This window comes from Balearica regulorum, chromosome 23, assembly GCF_011004875.1.
Source record: "Balearica regulorum gibbericeps isolate bBalReg1 chromosome 23, bBalReg1.pri, whole genome shotgun sequence".
NCBI classification, from domain to species: domain Eukaryota; kingdom Metazoa; phylum Chordata; class Aves; order Gruiformes; family Gruidae; genus Balearica; species Balearica regulorum.
In genome coordinates, this window is record NC_046206.1 from 2182258 (window position 1) to 2197610 (window position 15353).

A 15353-nucleotide genomic window follows, 5' to 3' on the forward strand; every position below is an offset into this window, starting at 1 on the left:
GTAAGTCAGGGCCCGGCCAGTCCCGGGCGCTTTGCGGTCCAGGCAGCGGCTCGAGCCCCCTGTAAGCAGGGATGCGGAGCCTCGTTGGCCGCTGCTTTGCATGCCCAGCTTCGTTTGCCCAGGGTGCCCGCCTCCGAGCCCGGCTCCAGCACCGGCTGGAACTCCGCAGGCGGCAGCGGAGGCGCCCGAGGGAGCACCGGAGCACCAATTCGGTGAGGAAAAGCCGATCTGCGAGGTTTTTCCGGGGGGGGGTGTGGGGTGTGGGGGGGTGTGGGGTGTGTAGAGGTAGGTGTGGGAGGGGCTACGTCTGGGAAGACGGCCGGGAGTCGGGTGATGCTGTGGAGAGCTCCCTCCGGGGGCCCGCCCGGCGTCCGTCTGTCCTCCAGGCGGAGGAGGAGAGGGGGCTTCTCGGTCCGGACCGCGTCCTCCTGCCTTTGCAGCAGCTGCTGGTGGAGAAGGAAGAAGAGGCATCCATCGTGTGTGGACAAGAGTGAGCGAGAGGACGAGCGGCAGCGGGCTGAAGAAGGGGCAAGAGACAGGCCCTCCTGGGAAGGGGATCTCCCCGTCTTCGGAGCTGTGGTCTAAGGCGTCTGTGCCCCTTGGGGATGTTTTCTGTGCCTCTGGAGCAGCTACTTGGCTCATCGCAGTTCCCAAGACTTTTCAAAGCTCCTCTTCTGAACGTTTCTCTTTCAGCACTTGCACAGGGGAGGAAGCCAGTGGGCCTCAGCCTCTGGAAGAACATGTTTCTCCTCTCTGTCCTGAAACAGCTTCTGTTGCTGCCCTTTCCCCAGCTGTTCAGTGCTGGGGATACTCAATAAAATGCTTTCTCCCACTGCGTGTTCCCCATTTAGCTACTTTCCCACCCAGGTCTGCTTTAACTGATGCCTGCAAAATTGCACTACACATGCAATTTTAGCCTTCAGCAACCTTTGGAATTTTTGCTCTGTGTGTTGGTCCTGGCTGGTTGCAAGGGGACTCTCAGGGAGATGAGGTGGTGGTTTCCAGAGACAAGTTTGGTGGTAGGGCGGTGTTGCTGTAGGGGTGATTTATGCTGGTTCATCTTTGGACTGAGCTGTAGCTGGCAGGGCACTAGTTCAGGGCGAGGGGGTGGATGTTAGGGGCAGAGTTGCGGTTGCATGTGTTGTGCCATGGGACTGGCTGGTTGCAAAGCGAATTGGGGGTGGGTTTTTGAGAGAGGGCAAGGCCCCACCCCTTCCTGACTATCTTGGTCTCCATCCTCCTGCATGGATGAGGCTGAGGAGGGCCATCGATAACTGCAGCGTTCCCATTCACTTCAGAGAAGCACGGCAAGCTTGTGCCTTAGGAAATTTCAAAGAAAGCGTCACAATTGCGAACTAGTGAGTTGGAGCGCCGCTTCCACAGTTACGGTATTCTTCAGAGTGGACTGGGGTAAAATTGCTCCTTAGTCTGGGGTAAAAGCAGGAAAGGTACTTTTCCAGAAATACAAGTTGCTGTTGTCAACAAAGGTGTAAATGGTTTTCACAACTGCTTCACTTCTTACCCTTTTATTTCAATGCCATTAAAGTTGAGACAGACCCTGGAATGTACCTGAGCTAATTGCCAAGAAATGCAGCACACCTCTAAGCTCTGTGGAGGAAGTGAAACAGCAGCAGCTGCCACTCTGCAACCATGGAGTGTTTTCCTCCACTCTCTCATCTTTTCCTGAACTTTCTGTAATAAAACCTGAGCAGTTCAGTAAGGGTTTGTCCTGCCTGTGCCTGACACGAGGGAATGGAGCCCCTTTGTCCTTGTCCTTGGCTCTGAATTTGTGTTGGCAGGTGAGTGCCAGCAAGTGGGAGTGGAGGTGGTTGGGGGTGGTACCTGGGCCAGAAGCATCACATTTGGTGGGCAAGTCTTCAGGAGTGGCAGGAAATCAGCAACAATCACTTGTCAGACTCAGATGTTTGGTTGTTGTTTGGTTTTTTTTTTTTTTCCCCTAAAAGGCTGCAGAGCTTGGCTGGCTTATTTCCTCTTCCTTCTTTCCCTAAAGCCTTGCACTGGTAAGTGATGGGCCATTGCCAGAGCACCTTGTGTTAAATGCAATGGAGAAGTAGCTTGCACTTCCACCTGGATCTGTCTTGCTCCAAGAATTTCTTCAGATCTGATACGTAGCTAAAAATTCCAGGTCAATGGCAATTACCCTTCAGAAATACTAATTATTATTTTGTATTGCAGTAGCACTAAGGAAACCAGCACCATATGGTATATGCCATTGACTTACCTACAGAGACAGTCCCTGTGCTAAGTCGTTAAAGACCTACATGCAGAAGACCCACATGAGTGTCAATGAACCCTTTTTACAGCTGGGGAATCAAGGCATAAAGCAACTAAAACCATGCATGTTGTTATTAGTGCTCACATGGTAATGGTTAAACTGCTCAAACCAGCTCTTCAGTATTCTCCTGTTTCTTCAAATGCCCCTTGCAGGCATTTGACAGCATACCTTATCCCTGAGGTAACCACTCTGTCTCACCATGTTTGTGTATTTCTGCTGAAGTATTTTCTGAGGTTCGGACATTCATGTTTGCCACATGCTAGTTCTGGGGTCTTCTCTGTTCTTTAGCTTTCTGGAGTGTTCTCCACTTTTTGTCTTCATCCAGCTCACATATGCAATGCTACACAGGAGCTTTGTGGATTTCTCCGTCTGTAAGGCCTTCCTTCCCCTCAACTATCAGTCTGCCTCACTTTCACCCAGTATATACTGATGCCTCAGGTGAGGAACCCCGTCTTCAGCACAGTGCAACTGCTGAAGGATTGCTGCTTTGCACCATTTTTCATCTTGTGTTCTTTCAGTGTTTGCCCACCCAGTGCTCGATATGAGAGAGAGAAGGGCAGCCTTATAGAAATGTAGATATATACCCACCCTGGCCAAGCTCTGTGCAGTAGCCTGGCATGAGTGCCTGGAATTAAGTAATGCAGCTCCTCTGCATACCAAATGAGAGTGGCACTTAGGATCCACCTCTCAGCAGTAAGTAACATGGCTCATCTCAGGTAACTCCCTACCTTCCTTTGCGAGTCAGAACTAGGAAGAGCTCCTTTATTCTCCTCTGACACGACCTGAGCAGGAGGCAGGCAGCCAGGCTGCCTTTTCTATCATGACTTCAGAGAGAGACTGGCAACTGGGCACCTTAACTGTCTTTAATAAGGAGGATTTTGAGGAAGACTGGATTAAAGTGGCCAATGGAGGCTTTGGGCATGTGTACCAAGTCAAGCACAAGAGGTGGAGAACAGTTTATGCAGTGAAATGCTCTCCTTACTTGCTGCAGGACTCCAGCATGGAAAGGTAACTGTGTGGTCTCTTCTAGCTCAGCAGTTCGCATTGTCTATTATTTGAGCCATCTATGGTGATTTGGTGCTAAAACTCTGAAGGAGATGTTCACATGGCTGCTTCTCCCCAGGAAGTCAAGTTTTTGGTACCGAAAGGGAGTGGAAAAGACACTAGTGATGTGGAGTTCTGTCTCTCTCTCTTTCTTATGTGTGTATGTGCATGTGCAAGTGGGAAAGGAACACTTAATGAGAACAATTAGTGTTGAAATCTGGAGACTGAGCTAGGCATCTTAAACTAAACATGGGCATGTGGATAAAAGCAGCCTGAATGCTTATTTGCAGCTTTCACTGGACATTGGGACTAATGGGTACCTATTAAACTAAGTTAGTCATTAATATCACCAGGTTTAAAGCTGAGGGACAGAGAATTTCCAACTGTTTTTGCTGGGGTCGCATAGCAATCTGCTCCCTCACTTCCCTTACCCTCCAGACATGCTCTTTTCTCTTGATGGTGCACCTGCACCTTCAGTTTACTTTTTGCTCTGTCTCTCATCCGCAGAGACTCTTCTGCTGACTACCTTGGGTCTGGAGATAGAACAAAGCCAGGTAATTGCAACTACTGTCAATACCACATACAACATAGGTGGTCTTGATGAAAAAACCAGCTGAATCAATGAAATTATTTATTCTAAAATTTTATTCCGTTCAAGTTGGAAGGAACCTGCCTGGTTAAAAATCACATGCTCGTATGACTTTTTCTGTCATGTTACTGACAATTGAGATGGTTCAATTTGAGCAGTGACTGTCCTCTTTAGTTTGCACTGCTTATGCTCTTCAGATGTTACATTTGCATTTCCTTCTCTTTTTTTTTTTTTTTTTTTTTTTTGGGGGGGGGGGAAGAGTCAAGTTAATCAGTTTTACTTCTGCATATATCAGTTCTATGGATTGATATATGCAGAATATGGATTATTTCAACTCCTAGTGTATACTCCAGAAGAATGGTTGAATGTGAACAGAAATGTTCATTGATTATTATTTTTTTTTAAAAACTATTTCTGAAATCATCAGGATTTGAAAAACTAAAAAATCTGAGTTTGGGAATGTATGTGTGCCTTTAATAGTTACTGTACTGGTCTCCTAGGGACTGAAGCTATACTACTTTGTCACTAAAACAACTTTGCATTCCAATGTAGTGTTATAAAAGGTTTTCCTACCCCTTACATATGTCCAAACAGCCTTGAGGCTGCTCTGACTTATACTTTTCAGTAACCCCTGTGAGTTCTGGATTACAAGGCAAGACCATGCTGTTCTGCACTATGGCTGTGCCAAAAATCCTTTCTTTCTGTGGGAGTTGTAAGAAGAACCAGCATTGGTCCTGTAGTCCTGTGCATCTGGGGGTTATTGTTCAATGGCTGTTTCTATTTGCTTCAGAAGTTTTCCACATTTGTGAGAGGCAGACCTTCAGTGTGTAGTTTGGCAAATGCATGCATACACACGGAAAACATCTTTGAGTGCATGGCACATGATGTCATGATCTTTCTTATATGTATTCTAAAATAGTTCTGGTTTATCTGTCAGCACTAAGTACAAGCCCCAAATGCAAAACCAAAAGCTTCCAGGCCACTCTGTGGTTTGAAAAAAGCAGAGCAGCACAGTTGTCTGGCAAGGGGGTGCAAAGGAGGCAAAAGTTTCAGAGGAGCTTTTAAAAGCATTCCTTAGCACTCCTGTCTGTGAGCTTATAAAAACCATGTGTCTCATCAGGAGCTATGAATGAAGACAATGGCATGGTGTCTTCCGTCTGCTCACATTCTTGATGCATAACCAATTGCTTCTCACTGTTCATTCAAAATCATGGGGCAAACTGACAGCAAGTTTATTAACCTTGGATGGTTTTGCTTGTCAGGAGAAAACAGGATCTGGATTTTGTGGGATGATTCAGGCCATCCCTGTGGGCATATGAAAGCAAGGAGGGCAGGAGCTCAGTGTACACCACTGGATCTATGTATCACCTGAGAGAAGGAAAGAGAATACCTGGAAGATGGCTCTTGCCTTAACTTCTGTCAGCTGAAAAGGCTCATATTTCACAGGTCTGTTGAGGCTGCGGAGAGGAAAAAAAGATCACAGGGAACCCACAGAAAAAGAAAATACAGCCACAGTTGCAGTCACAGTATTTCCCAGAGGGCTGAAACACTCAGATTCTTATATGAGAATCACTTTGAGGCTTTTACTTTTCTCCCTTACAAGCCTTATTTCCTGGGGCTCCCTCTGCTTGTCCAACATCCACCTTCTTGCTGTACTTTCTCACATATCTGTGCTAATGGTACAAATGTCTCCTCCTGGGCCAACCCCGCTCCCTCTGTTACTCCCCACAATGCTGGTCTGCCACAGGATCCAGCCTAACCTTCTGTGCAGGTCAGCTCATCAGCTCTCACCAGCCCCTGGGGTGCCTGGGAGGGAGGCAGACAGGGGCTATGCCCAATGATTCTGTCCCAGGAAGGGAACCAGAAATCACAGAAGTCACTTCTTTCTCTGTGCCCATCATTTTCCTGGAAGGGGGAAGAATCAATCTGAAACCGTCTTATGCTGCAGGCTGCAACTGTCTTCCTATGTTAAGCCTTTCTTCCAGAGTGGGAAGACAATACTTGAGATTCCTCAATACAGAGGTACATTTTACTGTGGGGAGCCTGCTAGAGGAAGTCTGGCAGAAGCATTTGCTTAGCTGAACTATGTTTAGAGTTATTAGTGGCCTGGCATAATGTTGTTGCAAGCTCAGATTCATTCCCAGGGTGTGCTTTTTAAATGCAGTTTTGGCACTTCATTGCTTGGCTGCTCTCAGCATCGTCTGGGCACCCCAACTCGTTCAGCAGGTTGGGAAATTTAAGGATTTAGTGAAACAGATCTGCCAAAACTGGCAACAATGGACAGACATGTCTAGACTCCCTTTGGGACCAGATTCACCATACTCGTGGACAGAAAGCTGCAGGCAGAGGCAGCAGCAGGCCATGCAAGCCTCCGTATACTCAAGCTCAGCAGGTTAGTGTATCATCGGATCCTGGCTGCCTGCAAGCAGTGTTCAGACTACCCCTGAGGCTACTCTGCAGAAACATGGCATATGAAAAAGGCATGGTTCACCATGCTGTGCCTGCTTCCGACATCATGCTTTCAGGGAAGCATCACTTGGGAATTTCACCATAGTCTGAAAACAAGCACATGGACAAGGTCTTCTGTGATTGCTGAAGGTCTTCTAAGAGCTGGACTAAGATGAAAGTTTTGATCTCTTTCTCTAGGAGCCTAGTGGTTGAAATTGCCCAAACTGTCCTTGGTTCATTGTGAAAAGTCATAACACCTTGTATGTTAGATTGTAATCTGCAAAAGATCATAACATGGTTGCATTACCACCACTTCAAGGGGCAAATCAGAATGAATCTTTCTGGGGTAGGCAGGGCTGCTTGGAAAGGCTGGATATCACTAAGCTACTATGCAGTAACTTAGCCTGTGAATCAACTGATACTATTTCTTGGTTCCCCCCTCCCCTTTTTTTTCCCCCCTCCCCAGGACCAGTATGAACTGTTTAATGGAAGAGGCAACCAAGATGGAGAAAATCAAGTTCCAGCACATTGTCACTATCTATGGGGTCTGCAACAGCCCTTTAGGGATAGTGATGGAATATATGGCAAGAGGATCCTTGGAGAAAATTCTTCCCACTCACAAAATGTCATGGCAGCTCAAATTCCGGGTTGTCCACGAAATGAGCTTGGCTATGAATTTCCTGCATAGCATGACACCTCCTTTGCTGCACTTAGATCTAAAACCAGGGAACATTCTCCTAGATGGGAATATGCATGTCAAGGTATGACCTTAATGCTGCATTTGTAGGGACAGGTTATTTCTCAAATAAGAGAAAGGTTATTTTTGCCAAAGGAGTCCAGAATCCTAGTGAGTTAGGTTCTTCGGGAACACTCGATGAAAGATTGACCAGTGGGGCTTATAAGAAGCAGCTGCTAAACAAATTACATGGAATTCTCAAGATCATACAGGCAATCTATGCCAGAACTGGGAGCTTAAAACTCCAACTTAGGAGGAAATGCTGATCTGCTAGACTCAGTGAAAAGCACTGACTACAATTTTACCAGGGTTTTATCAAGTTTCAGCTGCTAGGCACCTCCTCATATCCCTCATCATGAAGGATGGAGGTATCTCCCAGCTAATATAAGGATGGGTGAGATTGTGAGCATTATGGGGGAGGCTCTCATTTTTTCTGCTTGCAGATCTCAGACTTTGGGCTATCAAAATGGATGGAGCAGTCTAGTCGAATACAATATATTGAAAGCTCTGCTTTGAGAGGCACATTGAGCTACATCCCCCCAGAAATGTTTCTCCAGAACAGCAAGCCCCCAGGAATCAAATATGATGTGTACAGGTAAGGGTTGCCTTTCTGTTCAGAGGTCACACTGGCTTGCCACACAGCTCTTACACAGAGCAAGAGAGACTGACACATTGCCTCACTTTGTTTATATTCTGTTTTTCTGCCTTGCATAATGTACTTGGTGGGGAACACACTGAGAGTAACATGGGGTACTCTAACCTCAGTGATGGAGAGCAAGGGGGAGAGGGATTATCTGTGGATAATCAACTGTCTCTTACCAGATGCACCTCTGTGCAGCACCAATCCCATGTGAGCTGCAGACCATATTGCCTTAGATTCCATCATACCCTGTTAGGTTGCTGGAAGTTATTATACAAAAGGAGTAAGATTAGAACACTGAACAGACAGTGTCTGCTCTTTCATAGCAGTCACGGTTTAGATTTATTTTGATTTCAAAAAAGGTGTGATATTGCTTGTCTACTTCAGTATTCAGCTTCATTTTGGTCAGTAACAGGTGAAGAAAAGATTTCAACTTTACTTTTTTCCTTTTGGCCAAAGTGCTTTGCAGCCTGCTTACACAACCTACATACATAAGTTCTGGAAATTCAACAGCTTCTTAGCCACTATACTACACAGTAACCCAAGATGAGAAGCAAAGGAGGATTTGCATGGCCATATGAACTTGCAATAGTCAAGGGCTCTAAACCCCAATGTGAACAAAGTGTGTGTGTGTGGGGGGGGAAGTCACTGAGAGGCTGATTTTCACAGGAAGTTATCTAACTCATTCACTACATCCACCCTTTCACTGAGGCATCAGGGATGCATGATGACTCGTAAGATCTTGTCCTTTTCATGTGGGGGATGAAATCCTTTCATCCTGAAGAATTTCTTTCCTAATTTTCCCATTTCTCAAGAAGATGAAAGCAATAAGTGAATTTTATGCTTGTGTACATATGGGAGCGATTGCTCACGATCTCTTATTGCCTGCAGCTTTGGAATTGTCATTTGGGAGGTACTTATGCAGAAGAAACCTTATGCAGGTAAATACGAACACTTCTTACATGCTCTGCACTTATTAAGTGTTTATTACAGCCATCTTCACAGAGAAAAAGCCCAGTGCACATCGCTCTTTTTCAGGAGCCAACATGATGGCCATTATAGTCAAAGTTGCAGCAGGAAAGAGGCCCTGCCTAGAACTCATCAGCGATGACTGGCCAGGGGAATGCCAGCAGTTGGTTGACTTGATGAAGAGGTGTTGGGACCAAGATCCTAAGCAACGGCCAAGTTTTACAGGTGTAGTAGCTGATTGTGATATGGATCAGCCAAAGGTCAGCTGCATGGATTAATAAACGAGGGATAAACTTGTTTATAACTCTTTGCCAGTTAAATCGCCTGTTGCCTTGGAAATGCTTGGTACCTATTTGCTGTCAACACATCCACTTTCTCCCTCTTTCCTTCCTCTCAATGTGGAGGATACGTGGAAGACTTCCACAGCCTTGGGTACTGACTGGGTTCTGAATATCTGCACAGCTAACAGTCTTTTTGCTCTGGTAGATATCCCTGTAGAAACAGACATGCTGCTGTCACTGATACAAAGCCCTGTAGTAGACCCAGAGAATGAGCGCCTTGTTAGGAAGATGTCCCACAAGCCTGCCATCTCTGGGAACCAGCAGGTGAGGAAGGCTTCCCAGTACCAATCAGGAAATTCTCCTGAGTCCTTTCTCCATTCTTACCAGTTCTCGAGAATGTGTTTCCTCTCTCCTTATTGTTTATCAGTCAGACAAGGGCACCTCAGCAACCTTTGCACAGTGCGTTTGCATAGGTTGTACATCTGTAATTCATTTATGATGACAGGAAACTTGCAAATAAGTTTAGCAAGCTGGCCAGTGTGCTAAGTGATAGACAGTCTGAGTGTAAGACCCTTTTTTTCTACCTGCTCAAATGAAGTGGGTTTATCATGTAGGCATTAGTCATTAAAAGAAGCTCCAGCAGACACAGAATCATGGGGGTTCTGCTCATGGCACTTGTATATGTGCTCAGATGACAATTTCCAGCTCCATGGAACTGAGGACATTCCAGTTTAAACATCTCTCATAGAAGAAAAGAAAGTTTAAAATCCCTGTGTTTCTCTGACTAAAAAAAAAAAATAATTGGGTTTTCAGGACAGTCACAATTTTAGCCCAGCTACTGGAATGTAATTGTGCCTAGAAGTCAGCTTCATCCAGGGAGAAGTAGCAGTTGAGAACTATTGCTACTTTGAGATTTTGCCTAGTTGTGCAGTCAGCAAGGAACAAGATGCCTGAGTATAGAGGATTGAGAAGAACGGGCTGTTTGGGTTCCCTATAAAACAAAGAAAATTACCAGCTGGGTTGCTGGCATGGGCATGTGCTGCAATAAGGAAGCAGAATATATGTATGTTCAGGAGCAAACGAGTAAGAGGAGAAAAATCTCACTGATATCCAGAGATCATTTTCAGGCTCCCGCATTCCTATTAGCATCATGATTTGCTCTGCTGAGCTTTGGATGCAATAACAGGATTGGATAAAAACACTCGAATGATAATACAAAATTCTAGAGCAGTAGAAAAGAACTCTGTGCAAACATTATAGAATGCAAATAAACAACTTTGTCTTACGGCTTTTTCTTTTCCCTTTCCTGAAAATGAGAGTGACAAAGACGAGTTCACCTTCCCCCAAGACACTCGAAGCGTAGGTAAGTAGGGGACTTACTTTATAATTCAAAAATAAAGAAAGGGAAGCCTACAAAAAATAACCTATTACCTCATTATCCAGTGATAAGGATGTGGCTCAAGAAAGTTTTCCAGCTGGATGACTTTTCTTTTTAAGTTAAGGAAAATGAACTATACAGGAAACAGCAGATATAGTTCCCGTGAGAGAGAGGCCAAATGTCTCACTCCTTTCTAAGAGACCACATATAGTGGTCTTGCCTCATTTCATATTCCCTGTCTCTAAAGTTATTTTCATTTAATTTCATACTATGAAGATTCACATGTTCTCCCTCCCATCTTGTGCACACCAAGCTATTTCACTTGGTCTTACTCTCTTTTTCCTGTTTTGTGTCCCCTGCCTTTAGAAACTGATAATCAGGACGTTCGTATCCCACCTTCTTACAGTGAGGTTGAAAGTCCAGAGGACATTCTGTCTGAGGAAGTCTGCAGAGTCTATGAAAATGGCCTCACATTACTTCACCTCATGGTGATCCAGGGAAATGTGGAAAAAGTGAAGTTTCTCCTGAGCTGTAAAGCCAATGTGAACAGCCAGGTACTCTGTGGCTACACCCCACTCATTATGGCAGTTCAGAAGAGGTCACCAGAGATCTGCTCAGTTCTGATAGAGCATGATGCAGACATCAATATGCCTGATGATGATGGTTGGACACCTCTTCACTTTGCTGCTCAGAATGGGGATGACAGAATTGTACGCCTCTTGCTGGACCACCAGGCACAGGTAAATGCTCAAGAGCATGACGGGTGGACCCCTCTGCACTTGGCATCACAGAACAACTTCGAGAATGTGGCTCGAGTACTGCTATCTCGCCAGGCTGACTCCAACACCCAGGAGACTGATGGGAAAACTGCCCTCCATGTGGCAGCTTGCTTTGGACATGTTAGCTTGGTGAAACTGCTTGCCAGTCAAGGAGCAGATCTGGAGAAAAAGCAGAAGAACCATAGAACTCCACTTCATGTTGCTGTGGAGAGGGGGAAGTTCAGGGTAGTCCATTATTTGCTGAAGAACGGGACCTCTGTCAACAGTCTGGATCAAAATCATTACAGTGCCCTGCACCTGGCTGTGGTGAGGGGGAAGTATCTCATCTGTGAGAAACTCATCAAATACGGAGCTAATGTGGAGCTGAGGACAGATAAAGGCTGGACTCCCCTGCACCTGGCTTCTTTCAAAGGACACACTGAAATCATCCACCTGCTAAAAGATAGCCACGCCAAACTGAATGCCAAAGGAAGCATGGACTGGACACCACTTCACTTGGCTACTCGCTACAGTGATGAGCCGGTAGTCTGTGAGCTATTGAGATGTGGGGCAGATCCCAATATTGCTGAGAAGTCAGATTGGGCCCCCCTCCATTTTGCAGTCCAGCGAGGCTCCTTTTTGACTGTCATCAATCTTTTGGAGTGCAAGGCAGATGTCAATGCTAAGAACAAAGTGGGTTGGACACCCTTGCACCTTGCTGTCCTCAAGGGCAATATGGCCATTATAAAGATCTTGATTAAGGCTGGTGCTCTGCTTGACGTGGAAGATATCACTGGCTGTACAGCCCTTCAGTTGGCAATTAGACATCAGAGAGAAAACATCATTACACTGCTTCAAGGCAAGGACTCATTGATGAATAAATCGGGGAATAGGACTCTGGTGAATGGTGCTAAGACTTCAATACCCAAATTTCTTCCAGGAAGGACAGATTTGTAGATTCATCAAGCCTCGCATTTATTACTTGAGTTTTCCAATATCAGGTGCTATGCCTTAAACCACCATAACCTGTCACCTGGTGATTACAGGAAAATACCTTTTTTTTTTTTTTTAGATGGACATTTCTAAACATGAACACTAAAAGAATAAAAGAAAATAGAGCTGCAGAAGGAAGCCAACAAGTTATTTTCCAGAGTTTCACCAAGCTTGTAGATCATTTTGGCTTGGTGATGCTGGCTTTAGGCAATGCTCGCCTGTTATAATACTTACTGTGCAGGGATGGAAATGGATATGTGTACTCCCTTTTCATATGGGAAATGCTGAAGCTGTGCACAGCAACCCATATATACATGTCTTCCACAGATTTTATTGCTTTTATTCCATGTTTTCCTCCAGAGCAAATTGGTGTAAAATGGCCTTGACACAGGTGGGAATTGAATCAGGAGATTCTCATCTGCTGCTGGAAATAGACACGAAACATACGGTACAGCAATGTGTCAGATTTTCTGACATTTCATTTTTGTAGCAAGAATAAAATAAAACAAGGAAGGAAGAAAAATCACTAGTGGAAAGTATTTAAATGGATGCAGCACAGACAAAAGAAATTCCAGAATAATTTCACTCCATCCCTTCAGGAAAAAAAAGAGCCAAGAGGTTTTTTTTCCTAAGCATTCAAATTACTTATTGACTGCCTCCACACTTCAGACTTTACACACTGAAGCTGTCATTAGAAAGATGGCTCTAAGGATAAGCCAAAAAAGTGGGTGCAGTTCTGAATCCTGTTCCCTCCCATCAGGGTTACCAATAACCTCCAGTCTTAACTACAAAATGCTGCTGTGGGACTTTCATAGACTGGTTGAAAGAGTTCCTACTTAGAAAAGCAGTATCTAATTTGGGTTACTCCAAAGTCTCATAGCTTTTTTTTTTTTTTTTTTTTTTTTTTTTTTTTTTTTTTTTTTTAAGAGCACTGAGCTGCTGGGAAAGTTATCAGGTACTTTACTCTGTGGAAATGGACAAGTGGGTCTTATAACAGTTAGCAGTAGGTATTAGCTTAAAAGGCTAGTGTCCAAGAGCCTTCATTTAGTCTTTGAGGAGATGAGGTCTTCTGGAAAGCAGTGCTCAAGATGTTGAATTCAACTGCCTAGATTCAGTCTTTTCTGCTGAAATCATGCTTTTGTGTATGTTTCTGTGCAAGAGTAGAATAGGCTTTATGATAAAAGCATCCTATTTTTATGTCTGGTCCTACTTGTGGGGGTTGTTTTGAGAGATGAAGAATCAGGGAAATTGCTCAACAGTAAGTTAAGTAGCAGCATAGGTCACTGAGTATGCTGGCTGGAGAGCAAAGGAGACTTTCTAGCCCCAAAGAAGAAGTCATCACTTAACTTGATGCACAAGTGAACTCGTTATTTTCAGTTCAAGGTCTAAGTCATGTCCCTGCTGGGGAAATAGTTCTTGAGCTCTATCAGGAAGATGTTCTAGAGCTTGATTACTTCTCTGGAGAACGTATGGTCTTCATGGGTTTGATTCTTTTGTCACAGTAAGTAGCACTTCTGTTTAGCTTGTGACAATCCTACCATGATTTGCTAAGCACTTCCAAAATGTGTCTGGGATGATGACTTTCATCATCTTAGCTGGAAAGATGCTACACTGTAAACAAATAATCCACAGCTCTGTGGGGGAGAAGATGCATCTTTCCTGATGGACGCTATTAGTTGGGAGTCATTACTTTAGCAAGCATTACTTTTTGTCCTTTATGGATGGAGAAATAGAAAAGTCTGTTTGTGCATGCAGTGTACTTCAGGTCCCAGCAAGCAAGCCAAAGCAATAATGCAAACATGTAATTTGCCTCCTACAGCGAGAGAGTGGTGGGCTCCAGACAAATAGGCCTACTAGGTCTGAACAGACAGCTGTTAAAGCTCCAGTAGCTGTGCTTGGGCTACAAAGAAATATAATTGTGCTGGAGATTGTCTCCTCTAGCTGAACATCAGTAATTGTTCCAGTTTGCTCTGCTGGTATTCCAGTGTCATTTTTAGCGCTTTAGCCATTCGGATATGCTGTACTGGTACTTTACTTCATGTGAACAAGGGTGAATGGCATATGAAAGCGAGGTCATTTTCAGCTCTGGCCAAGAGCTAGAGTTGCTTTAGTACAGGGAGGGAAGGTCTGTTCAGTGGTTTTCTCTAGGCTTGGTGTGTCTGAGAAATGCTTATTGTCCAGGAAAAGCTGGTAGTTGTTTGATCAGTACAGAGCAGAACAACATGTTTGAAATGCTCTCTGAGAACTAAGCTATATTGTGGTGTGAGTCATAACTGTATTTCATTGTTTAATGCAGCATTTTTCCTTAGATTAGCTTTAACCCACTGAAGCTCTCTGGAGTATGTTAAATAAAAGATCAGGAGGGATGATTGTAATGACAGTGCCTGCTTTTAAAAATCTCTTAGTCACTTCTCATGCATTTATTTTCCTTTTGACATTTGACCAGTTGAACGTGTCATGAGGATGTTATTAAAAACTGATGTCCTGGTTCTGGCTAGGACAGACTTAATTTTCACAGGGAGCCAGGACAGGTGAGCCAAGCTGGCCAAGGGGGTATTCCATACCATATGACATCATGCTCACCATAAAAGGGGGCTAGTGAGGGAGGGGTGGCACGGCTCTGGGACGGTTGGAATGTGGGCTGAGCGTCTGGTCAGTCATCAGGTCAGCAAATTGCCTTGTGTTATCACCCATTGTGTATATTCCGTTATCAGTACTGTTGTTGTTATTTCCCTCTCCCTTTGCTGTCCCAGTAAACTGTCTTTATCCCAACCCATGAGGCTTTGCCTTTGTCTTCCCATTCTCCTCCCCATCCTGCCACGGTGGGGGGATGAGCGAGCGGCTGCACGGTGCTCAGCTGCTGGCTGGGGCTGAATCACGACAGCTGCGTAGCGACAGGGGAAGCCTGCATCCCCAAGGGCAGGCCATGGGCTGCTTTTCTGTGGGAGAGACTGGATCAGCCACAACTGTGGAGAAGAGCAGATGTGGGAGCAAAGTGCTTTCCTGAACCACAAAGGCAGGAAGTTTCCCATTTTATCTCCCCTCCTATTGCAGGGCATAGAAGTCTTTGGCTTCCAGGCTTGCCTCCTGCTTGAATGGGCGTCTGGTACCCTGCCTTGCACAGTGGGAATACAACTAGTATATGTGCAACATGACCTTGCAATTAGCTGCCTTCAAATCTTGAAGGAAACATTCCAAATTTTTTGTATGCCAAAAAGGTT

General features: G+C 44.9%; 1 protein-coding gene across 1 annotated transcript; it reads left to right on the forward strand.

The window, feature by feature from the left end:
- The first annotated feature begins 3116 nt into the window (after positions 1-3116).
- On the forward strand, positions 3117-12897 carry ANKK1 (ankyrin repeat and kinase domain containing 1). Its single transcript, XM_075774640.1, has 8 exons — positions 3117-3304; positions 6844-7138; positions 7557-7708; positions 8645-8694; positions 8792-8947; positions 9209-9327; positions 10321-10366; positions 10748-12897. The coding sequence occupies exons 1-8, from the start codon at positions 3117-3119 to the stop codon at positions 12094-12096; spliced, it is 2355 nt and encodes a 784-aa protein (XP_075630755.1). The 3' UTR covers positions 12097-12897.
- Positions 12898-15353: the final 2456 nt, after the last annotated feature.